Source organism: Callospermophilus lateralis, chromosome 3, assembly GCF_048772815.1.
Source record: "Callospermophilus lateralis isolate mCalLat2 chromosome 3, mCalLat2.hap1, whole genome shotgun sequence".
NCBI classification, from domain to species: domain Eukaryota; kingdom Metazoa; phylum Chordata; class Mammalia; order Rodentia; family Sciuridae; genus Callospermophilus; species Callospermophilus lateralis.
This window is the reverse complement of record NC_135307.1, coordinates 97,826,104-97,853,153: the sequence shown is the minus strand read 5'-3', so window position 1 is coordinate 97,853,153 and position 27,050 is coordinate 97,826,104. Positions and strand designations below refer to the sequence as shown.

The 27,050-nt window shown below is 36.0% G+C and overlaps 1 protein-coding gene across 2 annotated transcripts; it reads left to right on the top strand.

Annotated features, from left to right (window-relative positions):
• The first annotated feature begins 8,261 nt into the window (after window positions 1-8,261).
• Arpp19 (cAMP regulated phosphoprotein 19) lies at window positions 8,262-26,542 on the top strand. 2 transcript variants are annotated; one of them, XM_076850797.1, is made up of 4 exons: window positions 8,262-8,358; window positions 8,592-8,646; window positions 18,529-18,651; window positions 22,488-26,542. In XM_076850797.1, the coding sequence occupies exons 2-4, from the start codon at window positions 8,602-8,604 to the stop codon at window positions 22,656-22,658; spliced, it is 339 nt and encodes a 112-aa protein (XP_076706912.1). In that variant the 5' UTR covers window positions 8,262-8,358; window positions 8,592-8,601; the 3' UTR covers window positions 22,659-26,542. The 2 variants fall into 2 exon arrangements, with proteins under 2 accessions (XP_076706912.1, XP_076706911.1); XM_076850796.1 differs by lacking the exon at window positions 8,262-8,358 and having other exon boundaries at window positions 8,430-8,646.
• The last annotated feature ends 508 nt before the right edge of the window (window positions 26,543-27,050 follow it).

Here is a 27,050-nt window from a genome sequence, read left to right as displayed (position 1 = left end):
TTTTGTGTGATGTGTTTTAAGTGCTATTCATTTAAACTATTGAAAATGAGAATGAAATGTTGAGCTTCTTTAAGATTAATGCACTATGCAAGCATGTGTACTTTTTATATCTCTCAAGTTGAGTTTTTACAATACCCCATCCAGGTTGCTTGTCTCACTTAGTAGTCCTGTAACATGCTGTGTTGGCAGTGCAGTGAGGATTAAGCTGCTTCCCATTCCCCTTGCAAGTTCAGATCATCATGCCCATTCATATTCCTTATCCCCCAAACGGTTCTATTTTTTCCTTAATCAGTATACTATAGAGGCTTTTCATTAAATTGCTCTCCCAGGCTAGATAATTTTTTCAAATTGTTAATATGTACTTTGAAAACAAATTTAGTATTTATATTGTAAATATATGCAAAAAAAAAACCTAAAAAACGTGTATTTGGCTTTTATTTTTACATGAGACATTTATGTGATTGGGTGAATTAGCCATCAATTTCCATCCTATCTCTAAATCTGCCTTTCAGAGAAGCGAGGAATATGTCTTGAGTCTTGTCCCAATTTATCATTTCCTTGTTTAGGGTCATAACAGAAGGCTGTTGGCAACTGGAAACACCACCAAGCACAGAAACTTGACTGAGTGCATCATAAATCTTCTCACACTCTTAGAAAAAAACAAAGTGTTTCTAGATATTTTTGGAGGGACAATGGGTGACAACAGATTAGATAATAAGGCAAAAATGCTGGAAGTGCTAACAGAAATCTATGATTGCAGATTATAAAATACAGACTCAAGTAGGTCAGACCTAAAAGACAGGAGAGTCTAGAATCTGGTAAGAAGTCTGGAATTGGTAGGGAGGAAACTTGTTTACTTTGAGATTCAGGTACTAGACAGAATACTTCAGAAAATCTGAGTAGGTAATGAATATGTAGTTATGGACTGTGGAAAAAGCAAAAAGAAGCCTTTCATAAGTTTCTTTTAAAATATCAGTTAAAAAGGAAAGGCTACTTATATTCCATAAAACTTAAATAATTTCAGTGGTACAAATTTATGAAGATTTGTTGTATTTATCTTCAGACTATATACAAAGAACATGGGACTAGGAGCCAAAGACTTGATTGCAGTCTAAGCTCTAATGGTATCTGATGGAACTGGCTCCAGATATTCCTTAACCTTACTAGCAAGGTGCATGTGATTGAAAAAATGGAGTGAAAGTGTCATTAATGTTCTCAAATTCTATGTTCTCATTCTTTTTCCACATTTTTATTGGTGCATTATAATTTTACACAATAGTGGGATTTGTTGTTACATATCTGTACATTCACATATAAATTTGGCCAATATTGTTCTCCAATATTTCCCCTTCCCCCATCTCTTGGTCCCTTTTCTCTACTGGTATCCCTTTGTTTTTCTTAAGATACCTCCCCCACCCACACATTAGTTTTCTTTTTCCTTTTCCTCTCTAGCTTCCATATATGAGGTAAAACACATGACACTTGACTTTTTTAAAAAATATTTTTTTAGTTATAGATAGACACAATACCTTTATTTAGGTTTATGTGATGCTGAGGATGAAACCCAGTGCCTCATGCATACTAGGCAGGCCCTCTACCACGGAGCTACAGCCCCAGCCTGACACTTGATTTTTGAGTTTGGCTTATTTTGCCTAACGTAATGCTCTCTCAAGTTCCATCCATTTTCTTGCAAATGACATGATTTTTTTCTTTAAGGATGAATAAAATTCCATTGTGTATACATACCACATTTTCCTTATCCATTCATCCATCAATGGACATCTAGGCTGGTTTCCTAGTTTGGCTATTGTGAATTATGCTGCTGTAAACATAGGTATGCATACTTCATGCTGAAATCTCAGTGTAGCATTTTGTTTGCATTTCTCTAATTGCTAAAGATGTTGAACATGTTTTGTGCATTTGCTAGCCATTGTAGTTCTTCTTTCTTTTTTCTTTACTAGGCAATATATAGTTCTTATAATCTTTCTAGTCTGTGTCTGTTTGTTTGTTTTGTTTTTAAAGACAGGCTTTAGTACATTGCCCAGGCTGACCTCAAACACAAATCTCCTGTCTTAGCCTCCCAAGTAGCTGGGATTGCAGGAATTTGCCATCCCCAGCTATAATTCTTAAAATAAATATTTCAATAAATATATCTAGATTTCTTGTATTTAGAAAAAGTTAATCTTGATCATATTATTGCTTCTTTATTTCTTCAGTGATGTTTACCTCAAAATTAATACTATTTGTGCAGGTATCTTTTGGGGTAAAATACCATGCAGTCTTGCCCAAATTCTATCTAGTTTCCCAACCTTTCTGAACATTTTTAGACAATTTGATTGCATTAGTCTATTTTCTGTTGCTAATAACACAATGCCATTGTGTGGGTAAGTTACAAAGAACAGTTTATTTTTGGCAAGGTGCAAGATCAAGGGGCTACATCTGGTGATAGTCTTCTGTTAGCAGAGTCCTGGTATACACAACATGCACAGGGAGTGTGTGTGTGTGCATGTTTGTGTATTTCTCTTCTGTTCTCAACTCATATAAAGCCACTGGGATTCAATCATGGGGGCTGTACCCTCCTAACTTTAATCTTAATCACCTCTCAAAGACCCAATCTCTACCATATTTGGATTAAGTTTCCACCTTCATACTACCTGGCAAGGGCATTAAATTTCAACACTTCAAGCCTTGGGGGATACACTCAAATAATATCCAAGTCATATCATTGAATGAACATCTGGGCATATCTTATGCTCTTCCTGGTAAGTTTGGAAGCATGTGTTGACATTTTGTCCCTTTACTTCTTGGGCTCATTATACATACATACACGACAGTAGAATGAATTTTGACATACACATACATGGAGTATAACTTCCCATTCTTGTGGTTGTAAATTGCCACAGTCTGGCTGGGCACAATTCAGGAGCCACTTGTCAAAAGAACTAACTTTATTTTTAGAACCACACACACCAAACAAAACAGGTCCTTAGGAAAAAACCCTCAGAGCCCAACTGCCACCACCAGCTTCCCACAAGCCACTTCCTCAACCACCAGCCTCTCCACCTTCCACAATCCTCCTGCTCTTGAGGCCGATTGGCTGGGTCGCATGGGCGGAGCCAAAAAAAAGTTCCCCAATGAGCAGCTCTGTGGCCTGAAAGGGCAGGGAAACAGCCCAATGAGCATCACTGCAGAGGAACCAATCAGCTAGATGTTGCTGGGGCAATCATCAGCTGGCAGTCTGAAAGTTTGCTGGGGCCCCTTTGGCTGTGGCTCTCAACAGTAAATGATGTGGAGTTATACTGGTATGAATTCATATATGAATACAGGAAAGTTATGTCCAATTCATTCTACTGTCTTCCCATTCCCATCCCCCCATTTCCACTTGTGCCAATCCAGTGAACCTCTACTTCCCACACCCCAGCCCTGCCCTCCCAGCTATTGTGAGTCAGCATTTGCATATCTGAGAAAACAATTGGCCTTTGGTTTTCTGGGATTGGCTTACTTCACTTAGCATGATAGTCTCCAGTTCCATCCATTTACTGGCAAATGACATAATTTCATTCTTCTTTATGGCTGAGTAATATTCTACTATGTGTATGTAGCACATTTTCTTTATCCACTAATTTGTTGAAGGGCACCTAGGTTTGTTCCTATTAGCTTAGCTATTGTAAATTGAGCTGCTAAGGATATTGATGTGGCTTTGCACTATAGTGTGCTGATTTTAAATCCATTCTTTGGGTATATGCCAAGGAGTGGGATAGCTTGGTCAAATGGTGGTTCCATTCCAGGTTTTCTAAGGAATCTCCATACTGCTTTCCAGAGTGGCAGTCCCACTGACAATGTATGAGAGTACCTTCTTCTTGGGGCCATTTTTTGCCCATAATTTTCCTCTGTGAGATATAGTCACCCAGCCCCTATCTGTTCTCCACCTACTCTGGTGTTCTCTCCCCTGGTTATTTTTCTACAGTTCTTCAGTCTCAGGCCCATACTACCATACATTCTGTATTTCTATTAAAAATTTATATTATTAGATTATATCTCAGGACAGTGATATGCAGGTAGAGATTCCAGCAGCAACTAATATTGCTTCCAACAGTAAATAACAGAGATCCCACTTACTGCAGGTTTACTTGCAGTTTTAAAGATTTTTAAAATGAGTTATAACTCCTTTCAAAAAGGAACTATAGGTAACAAGTAGTCTGCAAAAGTTTTTGGAGATTTTTTTAGATGGGAATGTATCACGAGGAGCAAAACTGTGAGGTATGCAGTTGATGGGGAGAAATAATGAATGTCCACCTGCTTCATCCCTTTTCAATGCTTTATTCACTCAAATTAATACAATTTCACTCTATAGGTTCTTAATCAAGAAAACGATAATCCTTAATGCTAGGCATTGCAATAGACAGTCAATTCACAGCAAACAATTCTAGATTAATTAATTCACAGCAAACAATTCTAGATTAATTCTAAGCACTGCAAACACAATCATGACAGGCTCATGACAGACATTCCCTCTGCGTGCTAAGTTCAAGTGTCAGATCAAAAGTTTCAAGCCTTAGGCTTTACATCCAGCAAGATGCACAGTCACTCAGGCCATGGTGATCAGATCCAGAACAAACTGGATGACCGTTTGAGGAGAGGGTCTTAGGGAGAAGTTTCGACTCTCACAAATATCCAGACAGGTGGAAGAGTTTGAGAGCGGTGAGGAAGATGCAAAGGATCAGGCAGATGAGAAAAGTTGAGATGTCAGTCCAGGTCCTCATCAGGCCCTTCAGATCAAGTGCATCCTTATTTCAGCTGACTTAATCCCTGTTCATCAGTTCTATTATACTAAATTTTGGGGCTTTTGATCCCCATTTCAATCCCGATCAGCTACCACTGGATTTCTCCATGACATCATTTACCCTGGGGCCAGAAACATCTGGTCTGGTAGTCCCCACCCTGATCTTCTCCCTTTTCCCTCTTATCAGGCAAGGAGAGCCTGCCAGAGGCTTCCCCCAGTTTATCAGGGTAAGGGGAAGTGACTTGTCTGAAGATCATGCTGGAGGGCTCCATTAGGTTTGACTGCTGAGACTGAAGGTTTCAAACTGGAGTTTTTAAAATGGAATTGCTTAGGCTCGGGCCTAAGGCCATCCTCACAGAATACTAAAATCTATTGTGAGAATGAAAAAAAATACTCATAAGTATAAAAATGGAAATTAACTAAGATGTTCAACAAAAGATTTCCCCTCCTGACATTTTTCCCACCAGATCTCTGTTAATCCTACAGAGTTAAAAAGGGGGAAATTTCTCCTTCAAAGCTTTTTGGGATCACCACTCTTTCCTATTTAATTTTGTGAATGAAGCAATTGTTCTCCTTTAAAAATTTTTTTTTGTAAAAAAGTTGTAATACATGTTTATTTTTTAAAAATTTCTCACTGCATTAGTATATAAAATGAGTGTGAAAGTCTCCTCCCTCATTTGTGCTTTTGTAGCTACCACCTCACAGGGGTGATAACTTGAAATTTTGGTAGATAACACACTATATCATCCAAAGCCAAGAACAGATCAGTCTAGCTGGCTTTTCAGAATGGTAGGAATTCATCATCTCAGTGCCTAAGACGATCCCTACATGACATTGAAATCAGGCGATTCTATTCCATCATAAATTATCTATGAGAGATATGTCTGAAACTTGGATACTGGGAAGAGGAAGAGAATTCATGAACTCCTGTAATGTGCTGGGCATTGCAGGTCACTTAATCCTTAAAATCATATGTCAGAGAGACAATGGATATTCTATAGCTTGCCCAACATTCCACTGACGGTTTGTAGAAGAGCCAGAATTCAAATGTAGGTTGAAGCTTGCGTCTCTTTCATTATATTATGCTGGCATTTTGCCCTTTTTCTATTGTTTTTCCACAAGAAATACACGTTTCATCAGTATTCTTAGAAATACAGTTTATAATTAGCTATGCATAAGGCAATGCATACTAATCATGGGGAAAATGAAAAATAACCTTGATTTATAAAACAACAACAATGGGCTGTGGTTGTAGCTCAGTAGTAGAAAGCTTACCTAGCATGTTTGAGGCACTGAGTTCAATCCTCAGCACCACATAAAAATAAATGAATAAAATAAAGGTATTGTGTCCATCTGCAACTAAAAAATTATATTGAAAACAAAAAACTTGGGCTGGGGATGTGGCTCAAGTGGTAGCACGCTCGCCTGGCATGCGTGCGGCCCGGGTTCGATCCTCAGCACCACATACAAACAAAGATGTTGTGTCTGCCAATAACTAAAATAAAAAATAAATATTAAAAAATTCTTTAAAAAAAAAAGAAAACAAAAAACTTTAGGAAGAAATTTCCTGTAACAACTCATAGGCTATTCAACTTAGTATACTGCCAGAAGGCATGCAAATGCCATTGAGAGTTTTCAGAACATACAGTTCTGCTATAGCAATTAACCTTCAAAAATATCCCTGATCTTTTAAAAGTTTTTATATACCCACCAAATTCCAAGCCAAGAACATATTTTCTGCACATATGCATCAAAATCACCAGAGGGAGCTTTAGTTAAGCATTGGTTGCTGGAGCTTACCATTGCAACTCTGTCAAGTAGGATTCAAAAAACTGTTGTGGCTAATTATTTTAAATTAGACATTCAGTTCCTTAGTTATACTAATTACATTTCAAATGCTCAAAAGCAATATTATGGCTAATGGCTACTATTTCACTTAGCACAGAGTATTTCCATCATCACAGAAAGTGCTATTAGCCTTAATCTAGAATATACAGGTGACAGCTGAAGATACAAGGTAGGAGATGATCTTCCAGAAAGTGTAGCACTAGATCTAAAGACAGAACTGTTAGAATCTGCTTATTAAAAGGCAGGTAAAGATTCAACAAACGAGACTATGAAGGAATGGTTAGAGAGAGAGAGAGACAGAGAAACCATGAGAGAATAATCTGCTAGGGGTGAAGAGAAGAGAGCTTTAAGAAGAGTATTGGGGATGAGCACAGTTTTAAACATGGAGACACACGATTCATGATGATGCAGAGTAGTGTTACTTGTGAAAGATGGCTTCCCAGACAAGTTCCCCAATAAGGTATTGTACTTGGTGAATTCTTTGACCAAAGTCCATCCCCCAAGAAATTCAAACTGTCTTCATGCAAGTGTCACTATCTTTCAGAAGCAGATTCTCCATGGTCACATATACCAATTTTCTGTATGTGTGTTGTCTGTCAGATTTTAACTAAAGATCACAAATATAGAATATACAGGCATATATTCAAGAATGTCAGTATTTATTAATAGCAATACTACTGTTAGGTGCTCCACTTAGTCTAACAAGTGCTTTCATCCTTTCTCTTTGTAGTTTTGCATAAAGGCAAATTTTCAGTAGATTACTTTATATGGCAGGATAACATATGTAGTTAATCTTATGGAGTTTCTCAGCTGACCCAGCTTGAAACATTAGGGATATCTTTGTCAAAGAGTAGGCCTCTGGAATCCTTTTATTTTAAATACTTCTTTCCTTCTCCAAAAGGAATGTAATGCTACTTTTTGTTTTTCAAGTTGCGATCCCAGTAGAATTTTTCCTAGTTGAATTTTGATGATTTCCAAATTCCTTATCCAGCCACACAGTGTTTTGATTGCTCACCCACATTTCATCATCTTTATCTTTTTAATACTAACTCTCAGAGTGCAGTCTTGTCTCCAAGTTTCTGAGGGACCACCGTGTACTGACAGCAGCTATTCAGATGTCAAGTAGAAAGATGTCAAGTAGAAAGCTACGGCATTTGGCTGTTAAGAAAATTAGGGGAATTGGATGCCGGTATTTTCATTAAAGTTGTGGGAGTGAACAAACGTTATTTATTGAATAGAAAATGTTGAGGTCTCAGAGGGTCCCAAGTGAAATATAGACAAGATCCCTACCTTGGTGTGGCTTATTTGAACAAGAAAGGTGTTACTGGAGTTACTCTCCAGACTTGGGATAGCCTAATGTAATGGGTGGATCCGACCTAGTGTGCGGGATCAGGAGGAAGGGTTCTGAAGCAGGGACCCAGGACTGGAGGTTTGAAGGACGAGCGGAGTGAAGGAGAAGCACAGGTGTGTGGTGCCCACGTGTGGCTGCTGAGCAGACAGCGTGGAGGAGACCGGGAGGGTGGAAGGTGGAAACAGGAAGGTTGCGGGAATACGGCGGCTCAGAGTAGTCAGCAAAGGGCGGGGAGGCAGGGCTTCACTTACAGACTACAATTCCCAGGAAGCATCCGGCAGCCTCCAACGGATGTGAGGTAGGGCGCCAGCCGCGACCTTTGAAGGAAAGAGGAAGTGTTCGGTCGTCGCGGAGCCGGAGGAGCGCGGCTGGGCAGGTAGGGCGCGGTGCGGGAGGGGAGGGAGGGCCGTGGCGGGCGGGGACGGCCGCCAGTCGGATGCTGGAGGCTCGTGTCGTCACAAGGCGGCGGGAATCGTGGCGGGCGACGACAGTCCGGGCGGGCACCGGGAGAACAGGGTGGGAGGCGGGCAGGCCTACGGCGGCGGCGGCGGTAGCCGGGCGGCCTCGGCCACCCGGTAATCGCATCTTTTCCCGGCGTCTTGTCTGCAGAGGGAACGCTATGTCCGCGGAAGTCCCGGAGGCGGCCTCGGCGGAGGAGCAGAAGGTAAGTGCGCTCTAGGCGCTGCGGGCCTATGGTAGCCGCGTGCGGAGGGCGCGCCCGGAGCCGGGCCCTCGGCTGCCAGGCTCCACACCCAGGACCGGCTTCCCGACCTGGATGGGCGCCAGCGGGCTGGGCGTTGGAACATTCGATGTGTCTGTTTTCATTATTTTAAAAACACGGAGGGCCCAGGACTCTCTGCTTAATAGTTGGAACCCGAGTTTTCCTGCGAGCTTCACTTTGCTTAGGAAGTTTCCTTTTCCCGCCGAAGCATCCACTAACTGTGGTAAAAGTGCGGGCAACTCCAGAGGCGGCTGAGGTGGTTTGGGCCGGGGTGTAGACTTGCACTGGGGTTTCAAGTCCAACCCTTGTGATCCGGTGACCAGAGTCAGCTCCTAAACTCTTTGCCCTTCATTTTTTCATCTGTAAAGTCACATTCATAGTTCTTGTTTCCTACGCTTGTTGTGAGGCCCAAAATAAGGAGACACACATAATATGTAGCTCAAAAACATTAGCCAGTAGGGGCTGCCAATGGTGCGCGACCAAAACTCCAAAGATTGGAGCTTTAAAATTTTAAGTTAGTTTTAAATGAAATCGCAAGGATATTTTGTAAACTAATTTAATTTTTTTTTTGTCTCCTGATTCCATATTTTAGTTGTAAACTAATTTGTAGTATCTTTCCGATGTAACCTTTATTTATCTGGGTTAATACTTGCCCCTTCCATCACAGTATTTCTATAGTCCAGCCTTCCTTCGTATATATGGCTAAGAAATGAGAAGTTCCATGGTATCTTGTTTCCTGAATTGTTCATGGAGAGTTACCAAACTATTTTTGATAAAAAATCAAACTTAAAAAGGATTTGGGTAGAATAAACTCTTGACCTTTGCAAGGGTTTATGCTTAATGTTTCATCCATGTCCCTGATCAGCTTAGAAATTATTTTGAATCAATTTGATTCCATATGTTCTGGACTATGTTGATTTTTCCTGAATTGGATAATTGTGTTAATTATGTTAACTGTAAGTAATTAAAGAAAAGTAAGAAGACATCAATGGCAGAAATAATAGGACAAGTTACATTATTTTGGAATATTTCAGTGAAAATTATAGGATATTTTTCACACTCTGGAAAAAAAAGGATGGACTTTTGAATATGTATAGGTTAAGGGTTACAGACTTAACTAATTTTAAATATGGCTTTTTTATTATAAGATATTATTGTGTTCATTATTAATTGGGATTTAGGAACTCAGAAAATAAATTCAAAATAACAAACCAATGTCTGTAGTGCCATCTGAAATACTGTAATCAAACTCAGTTTTGATTTCTGGTACACAGTAGTATTCTAAGTAATTTTCTTTGATGAGCTCTGTTAGTTGCCTAACTGTGTGGAATTGATTTCTGGAGTGTAAATGTTTTTAATCTGAACAGCCTCATATATCTTCTAACAATATTAAGGATAGCATGAATGTTTTGTCTTAACAATTGTCTACATTAAACATTTATTTCAGGTCCTTTGGTTTTTAGCTGCTGTCATTAATACCACCCAGAGTCTATTGGGAATACAATGTCCCTTCTTGAAGATTGGCTGTAGATGTTAAGTGCCTGTGGCATAGATACTATCCCTAAACAGGAAGAAAATGTGCAAAGTCACTTCTGTGTTTCTGTGAGCCAAATCACCTGTTTCTTCTCTTTGGAAGAACAGTTAGATGACCTAAAAAATTGGGTTATTGTTTGTGTACCCAGTTGACCTTTCAATTAAAGCCAAAGTATTCAGCTAAAAATACTTTTTATGATTCTATGATAGATTAGCCTATTAACCGAAGAAAAAAATAAAGAGCTGGACTCTGCATAGATTAATAGCAACTCAACAATTTCTTACTTTGAGTAGTAGTATGGTACAATATTAAGAAAAATAACATCAGATAGATTCCATTTTTTTAATTGGGATATCAATGAATATCTGCAGGCAAAGAAATTATAAATTACTAGCTTTTAACTTTTCACCACTCTAAAGCCAAACAAAATCAGTCTAAATTATTAGTTCTGTGTGGCTGGTGTTTTCTGAAACTAAATGTCCAATATATTGAGTATATGGTTGCAATTATTAAGGTGCAGGAACTTTTTGAGGATGGCAAGTTGACTATCCCCTGGGCTACATGGTGAACTCAGTTCTCTAAGAGTAAGATCTGAGGGCTGGGGTTGTGGCTCAGCAGTGTAGCGTTTGCCTAGCAAGTATGAGGCTCTGGGTTCTATCCTCTGCACCACTTTTAAGTAAAATAAAGGTATTGAGTCCAACTACAACTGAAATATCTATCTCTCTCTCTATATATATATATATTAAGAAAGAGTAAAATCTGAGGTCATTTAACTCTAGAGTTACAGATAAATTTATATTTTGAATTCAGCTCCATTTTTTAGTTGATATCCTGGACAGTTGGAATAGTCTGCTGAACCCCTGTCAGATGAAAATTCTGATAACAAGCCCTGACAGTACTTAGATACGAATATCAATTCAGATGCCTGGATATACTTACATTTTTTAGATTAAAGAATCCTCATGGTCATCTGTAAATTCCCCTTTTAATAACACTAAACTAAGAGGCTTGTGCAACCTCATCTTGAGCACCTTAAACTCAAGGCCCCCTGCTTTCTTTCTTTTTTCCCGTACTACATAGCATAATGATTAGCATTTTCAGAAATTGTTGGTTGGTTGAGTCATCCTCAGAACTTTTGAAACTATTGCTCCAATATAAATGGCAGTGCTAGTACTATAGTGAAAAAAAGGAGGGATAGATGATGGTAATACAGTATAAAAAGCTTATACTCTCTTTAATAATCTGAAAAAAACTAACACTGTGTGTGTGTGCACTTTTAAACTTTTTTAAGGATCTTAATAGCAAGTTTTCTAAAGGTTATATGATATTCATCAAACTAAGTGAGATTTTTTTTAGAAAGGGTAACTATGAGTAGAGCTCTCCACTAAAATATGTCTGTCAGTTAAAAGATATGCTTTTTTTGCTTTTGTGCACAGTAGATGAAGCGAACTATTATTTAAATTATGGTTATATGCTGCATAACAAGGGTTCCTTATAAAAACTTGATTCCTATTTCAGCTCTAGATTCTCTCAAAGGCAGTGTCAGGGGAACTAAGGTTCACTCTTAGACTGCCTGGCTGGGTGACCTTGAACAAGTACTGTAACCTCAGTTTCTGTATTTGCACATGGGAGCAAGTTTCTACTGTGTTCATTATCATCAGAAATTCAGCCAGATGTGCCTGGCAATTCAAACTTATTTCATATTTTCTTCCATAACTCCACTTCTTGACCAACTCTTTGTGTGTCAAAATTCTGAGTACCTTTGCATTCCCTACAGGGTCTTGCATACAGCAGATTGGTTTTTGTTTGTTTCAATCAGAATTAGGTTTGGTTACGTGTGACAAGAAAATGAAAACAATAGTTTAAAGAAGACAGAAGTTATTTCTCATGTCAAAGAAGCAACAGAAAAGGCTAGTCCAGGGCTAAGAGTATGGCTCAAGTTGTTAGGACTCATTTCTTGCCATTCTTGCATATCACCTCATGATCCAATATGGCAGTTCAAGTTTATTCTCATTCATTCAGCAGAAAGGATGAAGAGGGCAAATGATGTATTTTCTTCCCTCAGGGAGGCTTTTTGGATGCCACACATGCCAATTCTGCTTATATCTTCTTGGCTGGAACTTAGTCACATGGTCATGCCTAACTGCAAAAGAGATTGGGGAATTAATTTTTAACTTGGTCATATTGATAAAGTAAGTAAAATTGATAGGGAAGAGGGGAGAATGGATATTTAAGTACCCATATACAGTAATGTATCACATAATCACAGAACACCATTATGATGTTCCCATATGATTATATCACTTAGTGACAGCCATCTTAATTGTTGTAAGCACACTCTGATGTTTGCACAGTGGCAAAATTGCCTAACTATGCATTTCTCTGACCCTGTCCCCATAGTTAAGTGATGCATGACTGTTTCCATATATCCACAGTAAATACTGGCTATCAATTGCTTTTTTCCCCAGGTTTTAAAAAATTGCAGTTAATTTTGGTATCTTTTTGGGGCTGTTTTGATAAAAATCTTTGGTCACTAGAAGGCTTAAGTTGTCTGTTCAAAGTGGATGTTTCGTGCTTGTTGGGTCTGTGTATAGCAAGTTAAGTCTAGAGGTAAACCTTAATCCTTTCTACTTATTCATTTGTCAATGTGAACACATTGCTGAGCAGATAGAGAATTTGCTGAGAGTGGTCAGATTATTATTGCTGATACTATGTAACTTCTGCTGAAGACTGAAAAATTCCATTGTTTAGAAATAATCATCAGCTATAATAGAATATAAAATAATCCTTAATTATTTGAAAACCTTTGTTAGATGTATTTATTACTTTCACCCCATTAACAGAAGGGATTTCAAATGTATCTTGATAGTATGATTCACAAACATACATGTGCTTAACATTGATAAATGTCAGGTCCTGTGCTAGGTGTAGAGTGTACAACTTTGGGGTATATGTTTTTGTAAAGAGGATTACTATTTTTAAATTCTTGAATTTTGTTTTAGGTGCATCATGAGCACATATATCTGTGTTTCTTGTTTTCCCAGTTTGTAATCCTATAGGGAAATGTTCAGAATTCTACCAATGTTTCTCTTATACCTCACTCACTGCTCCCACTGCCCCTGATCATTGGCTTAGAAATTACTTAGCTATGAGGCTGAGACAGGAGAGTATCTCAAGTTCAAAGACAGCCTCAGCATCTTATCAGGACCCTGGCTCAAAAAATGAACTGGGGATATAGTTCAGTAGTCGTAACACCCCTGGTTTCAATCCCTGGTACAAAAAAGAAAGAGAAAGAAACCATTTAAGTAAATCCACTTATATTCCAGCATTTGTTTCCAAAATGTAGTCATGAAGAGGCTTCTTTTTGAGAATAAAACTTCAAAACCAGACTTGAATTTTAAGAAATACTTCTTTCTTAAATTTGTCTTTCCTTCTCCCTTTTGATGATCCTCTGTATTGTATTTTCTATTTTCACTAGTTTCTATTTTTTATTCTCTCTATATTCTTTTGAGTTCATTTCTTTCTTTGACTTTTGGGGCCGGGGATAGTGTGATGAATCGAATCCTGGACCTCATGGGCCAGGCAACTGCTCTACCACTAAGAGCTACACCCCTAATCTTCTTTGTGTACTTATAGGTCATTGACATTTAACTGTATGGTTTAATATAAGCCCTTTTTATCCTGTAAGTTTATAATAAATTTATGTGTGTGTATGTGTATGCGCGTGTACACACACACACACACACGCACATATAGATATATAACTTTTATTATCAGTCATGATTTTTAGTTTTTCTTTTTGTGATACTCTGGGAACCCAGACCTGGCATGTTGATAGGTAAGCATTCTACTACTAAGCTGCATTCCCAACTCTTTAAAAAAAAAAAAAAATTTTTTTTTTAACCTTCAGACAGGGTCTTGCTGAGTTACTCAGGCTGTCTTCCAACTTGTCATTCTCCTGGATATCTGGGATTAGAGGCATGAACCACCACTCCTAGCAGATTTCTTTTTGTAGTTGTGAATTATTTAGTAATTTTTTTTTAAATTTCCAAATGTTAGATTGATACACACATACATACTTTAATGAATTGCAGTCAGAGACAGTGGTATAGATGAAAATGGTTAAGACTGGTTTTATAACCTGGTTGTTTTGTCAATTTTTCCATTGATGCTTGAGAAGAATATATGTTCTCTAATTTGAGGGTATAAATTAAAATCAAGTATGTTGTCTGTCTGTCCCCCCCAATTGATAATTGAGGAAGATGTGTTGAATTCCATGGTAGTAGACTCATTAATTATTCCCTATATTTCTGTAAATTTTTATATATTTTTGAGTCTATTATTAGAGGAATTAATATGTAGATCCTTTGTTTCTAATAATGCTTCTTAAGGTGTATTTTGTTTTAAATCCATTGTGAGCATATATCAGTTACTGTACCCTGGGTTTCTGTTTCCTCAATTTGTAACCTATAGCAAAAAATTCAAAATTCTGTTAGGTGTACCATCTCTGTTTTGATTAGGGCTTTGAATTTTAAGAAATACTTTTTTCTTAAACTTGTCTTTCTTCTCTCTTTTGTTGATCTTCTATATTGTATTTTCTATTTCGCTAGTTTCTATATTTTTACTTAGTCCTCCCCTCTATGTTTATTTTTAACCCGTGCTCTTTCATTTTTAGATTTTTTTTTAAACTAAAGACTTTTGACCAGAAATTTATTTATTTATTTGTTTGTTTGTTTTTGGTAAATCTAGCTGCTGGATTTAAATGAACCAGTCTATATTATAAACTCTTATAAGTGATACAATACTGGAGAAAACTTAAACACTAAAAAATACTATATTGCTATATGGTATTTTCTTTTCCTTTTTTCCCCCTGGTACTGGTATTGAACTAAGAGCCTCATGCATGCACTCTGCCACTGAACTATACCTCTAGCCGCCTGTCTTTTATTTAAACTCCACATAATAAATGACCTTCAAGTTAGAATATTGACTTCTCAGTATATGTGCATATATACCAATTTCTTCCTTCTTGTAGCATACCTTTCATGTCCAAAAACATGTAGTCACACAAGATTCTGTGTTGTTTTCCATTTTTGAACTACAACTACAGAGATAAAGTGCTCATTTTACCTGATCTTATTCCTGTGAGAAGACAGGATAGAAACCATTCTGTATATTTCAAACAAAGGAACATGTCTTGGGATGAGATTAGAGATAAAGGAGCAGAAGTGGGGAAGGTTATGTTTCCAGAATTGGAGGATTGCACAAAGCCTTTGGTTTTGCAAGAATAATCACTTGAGAAGTCCATTAACTCTATGTCCACTGCCATGCAGCTGCTATAAACTTCCTTTAAAGCCACAGGAACTCACAGGGACTACTGCTTTGGGCCATTGTCTGTAGCCTCACCAGGAGAAGAATGGATTCTTTCTCCCATGCCTTTTCATCAGTGGCATCCACTGGTGGGGCCTGATAAGAATTTGTTCTGGGGAATGTAGGTTTGGACTTCTCGAGAAGGATGAATGTGGATTGGTTGCCAACCAAGGAAGTCTTTCAGAATGGTAGTTGAATGTTCAAGCATTTGAACTTGCTTAACATCAGTAATGTCCTAAAACTGATTACATCTGAGGAAGGTTAGGAATGTTTCTGTGTGACTCATAAAAAGTCTATTGTGGAAGTCTTGAATAGTATTTGCCATATTTAAATATATAGTTTAAGTAATAGTATCTTTACCCTTGTTGCATTTAACATCCTGTTTTGGTGTTTAATGCATCAACTTTTGAATCCATCTACAAAGTTGCACTAACAGGGACCTAGAGAACTCCTGTTTCAAATCAAAGGAAAAAGTGGAAAGCTCTTATCTTCTAAGCCCAAGAAAGCTGATTTTAGTACATATGTAGGTCTTTATTAACACTTTTATTTGAAGGTGCTGGGATTGAAGGGCAGCAGTCAGCTTTGGCTTTTTGTCAGTCACTATCGTTTAAAATTAACTGTACCAGGAAAACCAAGAGTAGGTCCCTCCTTCCATTTCCACTTACAGATTACAGTAGTAGGAACACCCTTGGCTACAGGAATTGTCTGCAGTAAATGTTGAGAGCCACAGCCGAAGGGGCCCCAGCAAACTTTCAGACTGCCAGCTGATGAGCTGAAGGGGCCCCAGCAAACTTTCAGACTGCCAGCTGATGATTGGCTCACAGCAGCCCCAGCAACATCTAGCAACATCTAGCTGATTGGCTCCTCTGCGGTGATGCTCATTGGGCTGTTTCCCTGCCCTTTCAGACCACGGAGCTGCTCATTGGGGGACTTTTTTGGCTCCGCCCATGCGACCCAGCCAATCGGCCTCAAGAGCAGGAGGATTGTGGGAGGAAGAGGTTGTTGGGGTGTGTGGCTTGTGGGAAGCCGGTGGTGGCAGTTGGGCTCTGAGGGTTTTTTCCTGAGGAGCTGTTTTGTTTATCTTGTGTGGTTCTAAAAATAAAGTTAGTTTCTTTTGACAAGTGGCTCCTGAATTGTGCCCAGCCAGACTGCGGCATTAAAGACTGAGCCATAGAGGCAGCTGTGCAGTGATGAATGTGGATTGGTTACCAACCAAGTGCCCACCTTCCCACTCTAAACTATTAACCTTAAATTTATGTTATAAAGTGGGGGTTAGATTCTAAAGGCATTGAGACAAAAATCTCATTTAAAATATCTAAAATCATTCTAGAAAAACTCCTAAAGAAAGCATGTTGATATGCTTATATACCAGAAGACACTATAGGATTAAGGTGAAAGTGGAAACAGCAGTTTTTACATACCATACCTCACACCTGACTCTCTGGTTTATACCTTTCTGGTATGCAATGATTGGTAGAAACACCATTATTTGAAGTCTGTAATATCTCTGGCTGAGCACCCAAAGCCTTCAATCCCAGCACCTTCAAATAAAAGTGTTAATGAAGACCTACATATGTACTAAAATAAACTTTCTTGGGCTTAGAAGATGAATTTTGTGTATATCTTGTGAGTGTATTATGTAACCACAGTAAGGAGAGTGAAAGTCAACATAGACAAATGAAACTACAACATAAAAGAGGTAAGTAGGAAATTTGAAGCAGGAAGGGAGAATATACATATAAGAAGAAGCCCTGTGGAAAACAAGGTATTTTGGATAGCAATACTTTTTTCCCCAAATTCTCCAAGATTGATAATAGGGTATGACAATACACAGGGAAATTTTTCAAAATGAAGAAAGTATTGACAATACATAAAGCAATTAGAGCTGATTATAAAATGTATGAATGTAATTTTGAGGAAAATCTGCAAAAATTATATGACATTTGTTTTGATTCCTAGATAAGTGATTTACTTGCTGTATAAAAAGTTAGTTTGACAATTATGAATTTAACATTTCTGCTTTTTTACTTCATAAATAATCCAGAAGAACCAAAATATGCTGAGTTATGATTTTGTTGGTCCGGTGTGCAGAAATGAATTTATTAGAAAATGTGCCTTGCCAGTTACCCAACCTACAAGTCACAGGACAGCTTTGTTTTTCTTGACTAATCTCTCTTGTGCAGTGCTTGCTATGACGTGACAAATATTGCTTCCCTATAACATATGGCACTTCAAAAAAAAAAAAATGTAGACTAAGTCAAGACTAGTGTCAAAAATAAATAGACTATTATCAGAAAACAGGTTTTGATACATTAAAGAATGGGATCTTTGATGTGAACAGTTTGTTATTTTAAACATGGGGGAAATTATGAAATAAAACATAGATATGAGGATTGTTGAAAATAATATCTCTTTACAAATATTTTTTTCTGTATTAATTTGTTCAGGAAAATATGCTAATAAGGAGGCTGCCGTTAATTTCTAGTAAAGAATCCATTGATCTTCAAGTCAAACATAATTTTAGATAAGTAGAAAATCAAAAAGATCTTTTTTATTTTTGCAGTATTAGGAAAATTCTCTAAATATAGACAAAGAGCTGAAGAGTTCCATAGAAGGTGACTAACTATAAATGTATTATACATGACTGGAAAGTAATGGCAAGCAAGACTTTAGAGCTGAGCTATCTTGATATTTTTATCCAGTGTGTGGGGTGCTACACATGCATCACAGCTATAATAGAGCTATCACATGGAACATTTGAAAAACAAGACAGAGATGCTTTAAAGGCTTCTGTGCTTGATTCCTTAGATGCTGTGTTACTTGACATTTAGCAACTGAAGTCAGAATCCAGATATTAAAAGGTGAATTATTTTAAATCACTGAGTTGTACTAAAGAAGTAATTTATTTTAAATTATTTCAGGAAATGGAAGATAAAGTGACTAGTCCAGAGAAAGCTGAAGAAGCAAAATTAAAAGCAAGGTATCCTCACCTGGGACAAAAGCCTGGAGGTTCAGATTTTTTAAGGAAACGATTGCAGAAAGGGGTAAGTGGTCATGTGTAAACCTTCAAATATTTAAAATCTTCTGAACTCAGTGTACTGACAGATGGTGAAATGGGTGTCTGCATATTTAGCTCTGTACTTAGCAGATGCATGTTTGTGTATACCTTTTTCAATATACTTTTCATAAATTTGAAAAGAATTTAAAATTTACCATTTTAAATTGTGAAATATTTCAAACATGTAGCATAGTGAAGATAATAGAACCCAGACACACCACTTATATTAAAATATTAGTATTTTTGTCATGTTTACTTTGGTTTTATCTTTGTAATATGTGTGTAATTGAAACCTACCCTATGCTACATAGCCCCTTTCTTTCTTTGCTGCAAAAGCAAATGCTCACCAGAAACTGGTAGTTACCCTGCTGCCCATATATTTTAACTTTTATCTGTTAAAGTGATTCTCATACAATATCCAAAGGCTTAAAATACTTTTTTAAGTATTTGGATGAAATGATCACGGATAAAGCACCCCTTACTCTTCCTTTGGTAATAGGTTTCACAGAGTTACTCTAATACAATTTTCATACTGTAATTTAGGTAGTTCAGGTTACTGGAAATGCATTTTTCAAAATCTTGTTATCTTTTTGTGTGAGATAGAAACCATTATTTCTCAATAATGAGATGAATTGAACCTGTTTGTTAAGTTTTTTCATCTAACCCTTTTCTTTATTTCTGTTAAAAAAGAAGAAAGAAAGAAAGAAAAACAAATTAGAGGATTCCATATTAAGCTTAAACATATTTCAGTTATTTACCATACAGGGATCAGGGAAGGATGAGATATTATATATGGAAGAGAATTGTTTACCAAATGAGATGCCATATCGTGTTTCTTCTTAAATATACTGGTATCTGTTACTTGTATACTAAAAACAACATCTGTAGTGTGTGTGAGTTTGTGTGTGTGTGTGTGTGTGTGTAAAACATTCCAAAAGAATGTTTTAACAATTCTTTAAAGTGTCAAAAAAAAAAAAATAGAATGGTGTAGTTTACTCTTACATGAAATGACATTCACAAGTCTGAAATAATAAGAAGGAAAATTACAGTAACTATATAAAAATGTAAAACTTATATCATGAGACATAATACAGGGGAATTATCAGGAAAAAAGGGGGTAAACTTTGAGAAAAACATTAAGGTACCCCTATATAATGGATATTAGCAGAGTCAATAAACACAAAGAAAAGTGCTTATCATGATAAAAATCAATGAAATGTATATTATACTGTAGTGTATATACAACTAAATATGTTCATGTTCTTTAAATGAATAATCTCTAATGAGTTAATAAAAAGATAAGGAAAATATCTTCAAGATTTTCCCTTGTAGCTTTAATTAAAAGCATCACTTTTCAACAGTAGAGATGGTTAAGTCAACAAAATAGAATATTATGTGGATATTTTAAAACATAATTACAGAGGTCAAAATATTGGAGATAAATAGAAAAAATAGAATGAAAACTGTTCTATGAACCTAGCTAAGTGGAATGTACATGTACTGAGTCTAAATATAAAACTATCCCATTGGGCATGTTTTTAGTTAGGAAATAAATGATAAGTATATCATCTTTGACTATTAAATTATTATTTCAATTTGACTGATTATTAGTCTTTTGGAAACAAAAACCTTTGCTAATATTTAGCATAACTATAAGCTAACAGGCTTTTCCCCAGTATGTTGGGACTGTTGTCATTATAATTTTCCTCTAGTTTCAACTATTTATGATTTTTTAAAGCATCTTTAGATCAGAATTTACATACATTGCCTCTTGGTGTTATAGATAATAAATAGTGAGAAATGAGAAAAATGCCAACTGAATCAAGAAATAATTATATAGAAGTTGAGAAGTGAGCTCAGATTAATTTGGTATTCTTACAGAATGTCAATGATATATATATATATATATATATATATATATATATATATATATATTAGGGAAATAAAGTCTTGATTTTTAAAAAAAAGTCTGAATCATGGGGTTCTGGGTTTTGATTTTTACTCTGTCACAGTAGTTAGCAAGCTTGGCAAGTTTCTTTGTTATTTAGAGGGTTGCGTTAGATTTTATAAGGCTTTTTATGTATTATTGTACCCATTGGTGACACTATGATGTTAACATTATATAATATTATCATGAGGCTTTTAATAGTAAGATTATGCACATCATGGTCATGTTGACTGTCAGAGCTGGGGGAGGCTAGGAAGAAGCAGTCTGCCTGTATTTTCCACATCTGATCCAAGAAGACTGAGGATCTAGTTTTAAGAAACATGGCTTTAAAGTTAAACATAGTCACTTTTTTTTATGTTAATGCTATTATAAATACCAATGTAAGTATGGCCTCTGCATTTGAGTGAGAGAGGACCTTTTAATAAGATTGTAATCTGGATGAATCAGACTTAATGTTTGGTGAATTAAAAAATACTTTTATTTAACAACTCACAAAATTGAGAAAGTGTTAGAGATAACTAATATCACCCTTAGACTATATCTGTGTATCCCAGTATGAAAAACATCAATCTAGTTCACCTCTACCTAAAGCATGGACTTCTTTATCTTACATCTTTGCTGTGTCATTTTGTCTTTGCTGAATCTCTGTGTAAGGATTTTCTTCTATAAATCTGTTTCTTTTTTAGAGCCATTCTAATTTTCAAGCATTGATTTTAGTTTTATATCTAGTAATATTAAATAAATTTAATTGCTTCCCCCCAAGCAGAGCAGTCTAAATTGTAATTAAGTAAGATCTTTATATGATGAACTCTTGCTTATTGTAAGATAGTTATTATTAGAAACTGAGTTTTTAAATTGGCAAAAATTTGCCTAAATTTGCACTATAAATTTCTTTCTGTACTTTTGACAGTAAGAAATTTGACAGGTTGTTTTGTTCTCTTTCAGAGGTCACTAAATTCAGAAGCAGCTTTTCAATATACAGTGCATCAGAGTTCTGAATTTTTTTTTCTACACTCAATTTAAAACATTATGCAGAAAGCAGGGTTGCAGTGGCACACACTTATAATCCCAGCAATTTGAGAGGCTGAGACAAGAGGATTGCAAGTTTAAGGCCAGCCTTGGCAACTTAGTGAGACCCTGTCTCCAAAAAAAAAAAAAAAAAAAAAATACTAGTGGTATAGTTCAGTCATAAAGCACCCCTGGCCTCAACGTCCAGTATGAGAAGCAGTTTCTAACTGTAAACCCGGCCATGGGCCAGATAAAGCTTTTCAAAGGATAGTCCCTAAAGGGAGGCATCCCATGAGACCATTTCCCTCTTCACTCAGGCCATCATCTCATTCCAAATTAATTTGTAGTGATCACATAAATATGATTTAAATTTCTACAGAAAAATGCTCATTCTAGAGGATGGAATATCAACAATTAAAATAATTTTAATGGGTGTGAGGTTGATTGGAAGGTGGGTAGCACATCCTAAATGCAAGTTGGTAAATTATGCATTTTTATTTTCAAAATAATTTAAGCAAGAATTTCCACCTGGTGGTTCTGTTAGTAAATTAAAGTTTTATGTTTTACTAAGTCTAGTACTTTTTATTTCCAAGTATCTTGATGTCAGTCTTGGGATTTCTATATTAAAATCAGAATGGTCCAAGTAAGCCTGAAGAAAGAGTTCTGGCTTGAGTTCTCTGTTGTTGACTTATGCTAGAACTCAATAGAGAATCATAGCTGTTTCATCCTATTAATTTCCTGTTAAGATTTGTTTAGATTAACTCATTGAATACTGGCATAGGGTTGTAAATATGTCTTAAATCAGTCTAATGTTTATGAAAACTTTAATCTGAATTTTGGTTTTTGCTTTTTTTTTTTTTTTGTAGCAAAAATATTTTGATTCTGGGGATTACAACATGGCAAAAGCAAAGATGAAGAACAAGCAACTTCCTACTGCAGCCCCGGATAAGACAGAGGTCACTGGTGACCATATTCCCACTCCACAGGACCTTCCTCAACGGAAACCATCCCTTGTTGCTAGCAAGCTGGCTGGCTGATTAAAAGAGCTGACCTGCATGAATTTTCTAATTCCCATTATTTCTCCTCATATGTTACTTATCCACTTTTTATTCCTTTCATTCACTAAGTCATTTAAATGAGACTGATGGCTTTGCAGGTAGCGATAGTGTGTGCTGCTATTGTAAGGGAATATACATGTGTAGAGGTTTTGATTAGTTTTAACAGTGCACTGATGAAAAGGACATGTTAGAGCAACATAAGTAATCTACTTGAAAATATTTGTATATATTACCTAACTCCTAATATAGGTTCCAAAAAGTAATAAGCAAATTTTACAATTTTAATGTTTTGCCTTCCTCGCTTATCTTAATTATAGCTGTGTATGTTACTCTTATTTAATGTAACCTCTGTATTGATTTCTTCTGTATTTTCCTTCTGGATTTTGTCAAACAGAAGTTTAAGCCACAAGTTTGAAGAAAGATCACAAATTCAAATGAAAATAGGAGGGGCTTTGAAAGATTTGTATAACTGTGCTTGAACTTGAATGGCCTTAAACCTGTTTCAGCTTTAACAATAGAATTTTACTTGGGCAATATTTGCCCATTTTGGTGTAACTTACGTGACTTCAGTGCTTAACAGCTGCCATTGAAGCTAGTATTCTTATTTAGTTTTGTAGTGTTAAATACCTTTCATTGTTGAAGATGTGAATGAAGTATGCATGTGCATCAACTGTTGAATTCACTTTTGTGCCATTTTTGTAAATACAGTAGTTTTGCACAACCTTTCATAAATGTCTGTATTAATTTCACATATTAGAAAGTAGATAATGTGCCATCGAGAAGCACAAGAGTTCCTCCTACACAAAAAAATATGTCCTTACAGCTTTTATATAATAAGAGTAGTTTATAATCTTGGGCTTATAGAATACCAAACTGAATTCTTCATCTTCACTCAGTCTGCCGTAGAATTAAGCTTTTACAATTGTTACTAATATCCATGACATTCAGTGGCCTTGTGCAAATATGATATGTTGCTTAGGCATATCTTTTGTCCTATGCAGATCTCATTTTGTCTTTTATGAAAATTGCAGTTCATATAATTTATACACACTTTTTTTAAAGTATACAGACTTTTTATTTCCACACTTAACTTTGGAGACACTAGAGTAAAAAGCTTTCCATACTCTGCCTTCTGTTTTCTTCTCCTCCCTGCCCTTTCTGTCTTTGCTTCTTTTGACTTACAGTATTGGGCTATTTAGTTTATATGATAGCATAGGCATCTGTAGCCTTACTCTTTTTAATTGCTGTGCTGAATGCTGTATTTTATAACACAATAATGGTGTTTTCCCTCTTTCATTTCTCAGTTGTTAACTTACCACTTAACCCTATTATTATTATTGGCATTTAACAATTGTTTAAATAAAAAATTTATAATGAAACAAATAGTTGAGAGAACTGGCCCAGGAATCTGTCAGATTGAATTAAAGTCAAGTAATTATGATGAACTAAGAATTAGGCTTGTAACGAGTAACATACATGATAGCTAAAATTTATTCATATGAAAAACATTTAGATAGTTGCTTCTGAGATGTCACTTTAATAAAATATGAGTTTAATTTTACTTGTGGTTCATCCAGTTAGAACTTTAACACTTTATTAGGATAGGTTTACTGTTATCTTAGAACTCTTCCCACAAGCTGTAATATGGTAGCAGGATAATGAGGATTGCTAGACAGAACTATACTATTTTTCTCTTCATCTTTGACTTGCACAAATCCTCCCTCTTGGATCCAGGCATCTTTTCTAAGTCTTGGCTTCATTTGTAACTGCTTTTCTGTGATGCCAAATCATAGTAGATGGTGCCTTGAACATAGCACCTGCGCTTAAAGGCTAATTGCCTTCCTTCGCCACCCACCCCAAAGGCAGAAAAGCAACAAAATCAGTACTGTGCTCATTTGTAATTTTAAGGATCAATGATATATAAATATATGAATATATTTGTAATGAGACCAATTATGTTATTCCATAGTATGTAAACTTATACCATAAGATCCATTTAAAAATTTTTAAATAGCCCTAAGTAGAATTTCTATTATAGTTAGTCTTTTTTTTTTCCATGAACATTTGCAAGCTATCACCATTAAATCCAAACATCAAAAAGATTAATCTGAAAGATCAGAGAGGCCATGTTATTCCCAACCATGATAGAACTCTTGTAGTTTGTGACAAGTGGCATAACATCTGCTTGAGTTTTAGTTTGTAAAATACGATATTTAACCTACCTCAAAACTTGTTGAGGATCTGTGAAATACTGAGTAAGTGCCCAAAAATAAAATATTGTTGATTGTCTTTTTATTAAAAGTAGTTACTCATTAAACCAACCTGCCTTCTGTAAAGTCACAGTGCTTAAAAATCTCAGGATTTCCCATTAGGAAAGACCTGTCATTAAGGATTTGTAGATATAATTAATTGCTTAGCTTCCATTGGTGCTTGGGATAGAGAGGTTTTAAATTTTTCTATTTTTTGTTCTGCCTCAAATCTCGGTTTATTGAAGCATTTTGCAAGCTCTTTAATCACTGCTTGAATGAAAATTTTGATGAGATGACCTTAATTTCTACTTTTTCGAAGTCGTGGTTTGAAAAAGTGACTAATTTTAATCATTGTCCTGTTTGCCATAAGTTATTGTTAGAGTAAACTGAAGTTGGAATTAAATACTTCATGAAAATTGGCTACCATCTGAAGTAAATTCCCGTTTCATGTTCAGTAGCTCTTGCTTTTGATAGTACAGTTTTGACAAACATTTTGTTCTTGAAGGCTACATCTAAAATAGTTAAAGAGTTCTTGGCAAATTGAAATAGGATAGTTTGATGAATTGGAAGGAACATGTTTGTAGTCTACAAAATTGTTGAATAATCTTGTGCTGCTGACCTAAAAATATGTCTTAACTATTCATCAAGGTGGGCCTCTAGAGCCTCTACTTGTTATTACTTCAGCAGTGAGAATTAGTTGCTCTTTTTACTTGATGTAACAAAAGTATACCTCTAATATTTATTGGTACTTTTTACTAAATCAGATTTATGTTCTTATACAATACAAATAGTGTAATTTTATCAAAGTTGAAATGTAGTATGTACTTAAATTGTGCTGTAAAATTGGTGTTTGGTGATCAGAAGCAGGTGGTAGCATATGGGAAGAGCATTTCTGAGGGTCACCAAAGTAGTTTCTCCGGTGGCCTTTTCACATTCCCCAGCATTTAAGCATATTTCTCCCACTTTTCATTTCCTCCCTGAAACCCTTTTTTTTTTTTTTAGAGTTAATGAATTATTAATCCCTAATATCCATCCCAATATGCCGAAATTTAGGACCTGTCACATTTTCTAAAACATCCTAATCTAGATAATGACTAATATGAGCCACTGTCCCAACTCTTAACTCAGCATGCACTGCCAGTCTTCTGTCTTTTCTCCCCAAATCCCCACCACACCTTATAAAATTAGGATCAAAGGAACTCTATGATTGTTGAATTTAAGGATAAAAACACCAATTTTTGAATACTGTTTTACTAATTTCAGCCTTCTGGGTAGGTAGGTCTATGGATTTTATTCTACAAATCACTGGTGGTCATGACAGCCATTAATGTATTGCTTGTATTATGTTATTTATCAATTAAATGGCATTTGAAAAAAGACATCTTATTCCTTTAATATTACACCCTCAAATCTGCTACTGACTCTCTAGCATTTGTTACGCAGTAGGACATTTTTCCTGTATTAAAAAGGTCAAGAGTAAATACCTTTTTTGTTAAATGTGTCAACAGAGTTGGCAGTTAATGCTGAAATTTGTCAAATAGCCCTTCCAAAATTATACTTATGAGATACCAAAAAAATAATAATAATAAATTGATCTAATTTCTATTGATTGAATTTGCAGTTTTGTCTTATTTAAAGCTAATATTTTCTGAAGTTCAAATGCCTGTATATGCAGAATTTTGACATTTGGTGGTTTTAGATTTTGTTTTAATTACAAAAATGTATGGCAATGAAATTCTAGCAGTCAACTTTTTTTGGTAAAGCTTTGTAATTAAGGTAATAAAATGGTTTCAGATTGTAATTCGTCTCAGTCTCATGTAGAAAACACTTTAGTATTGAATAGGAAGATTGATGATTCTCTCTTACCCTATACAAAAGTCAAATGAAAATGGATCAAAAACCTAGAAATGAGACCAGAAACTATGCAACTCCTAAAAGAAAATATAGGGTCAGCACTCCAACATAAGATGCAGAAAACAACTTGCTCAAGAGGACTCCTAAAGCTCAGGAGATAATATAAGAATTAATAGATGCAATGGCATCAAATTTAATAATTGGTGCACAGCAAAGGAAACAATTTAGAATGAAGAGAAGGTAGAAAATTCTTGGCTAGCTACTCTTC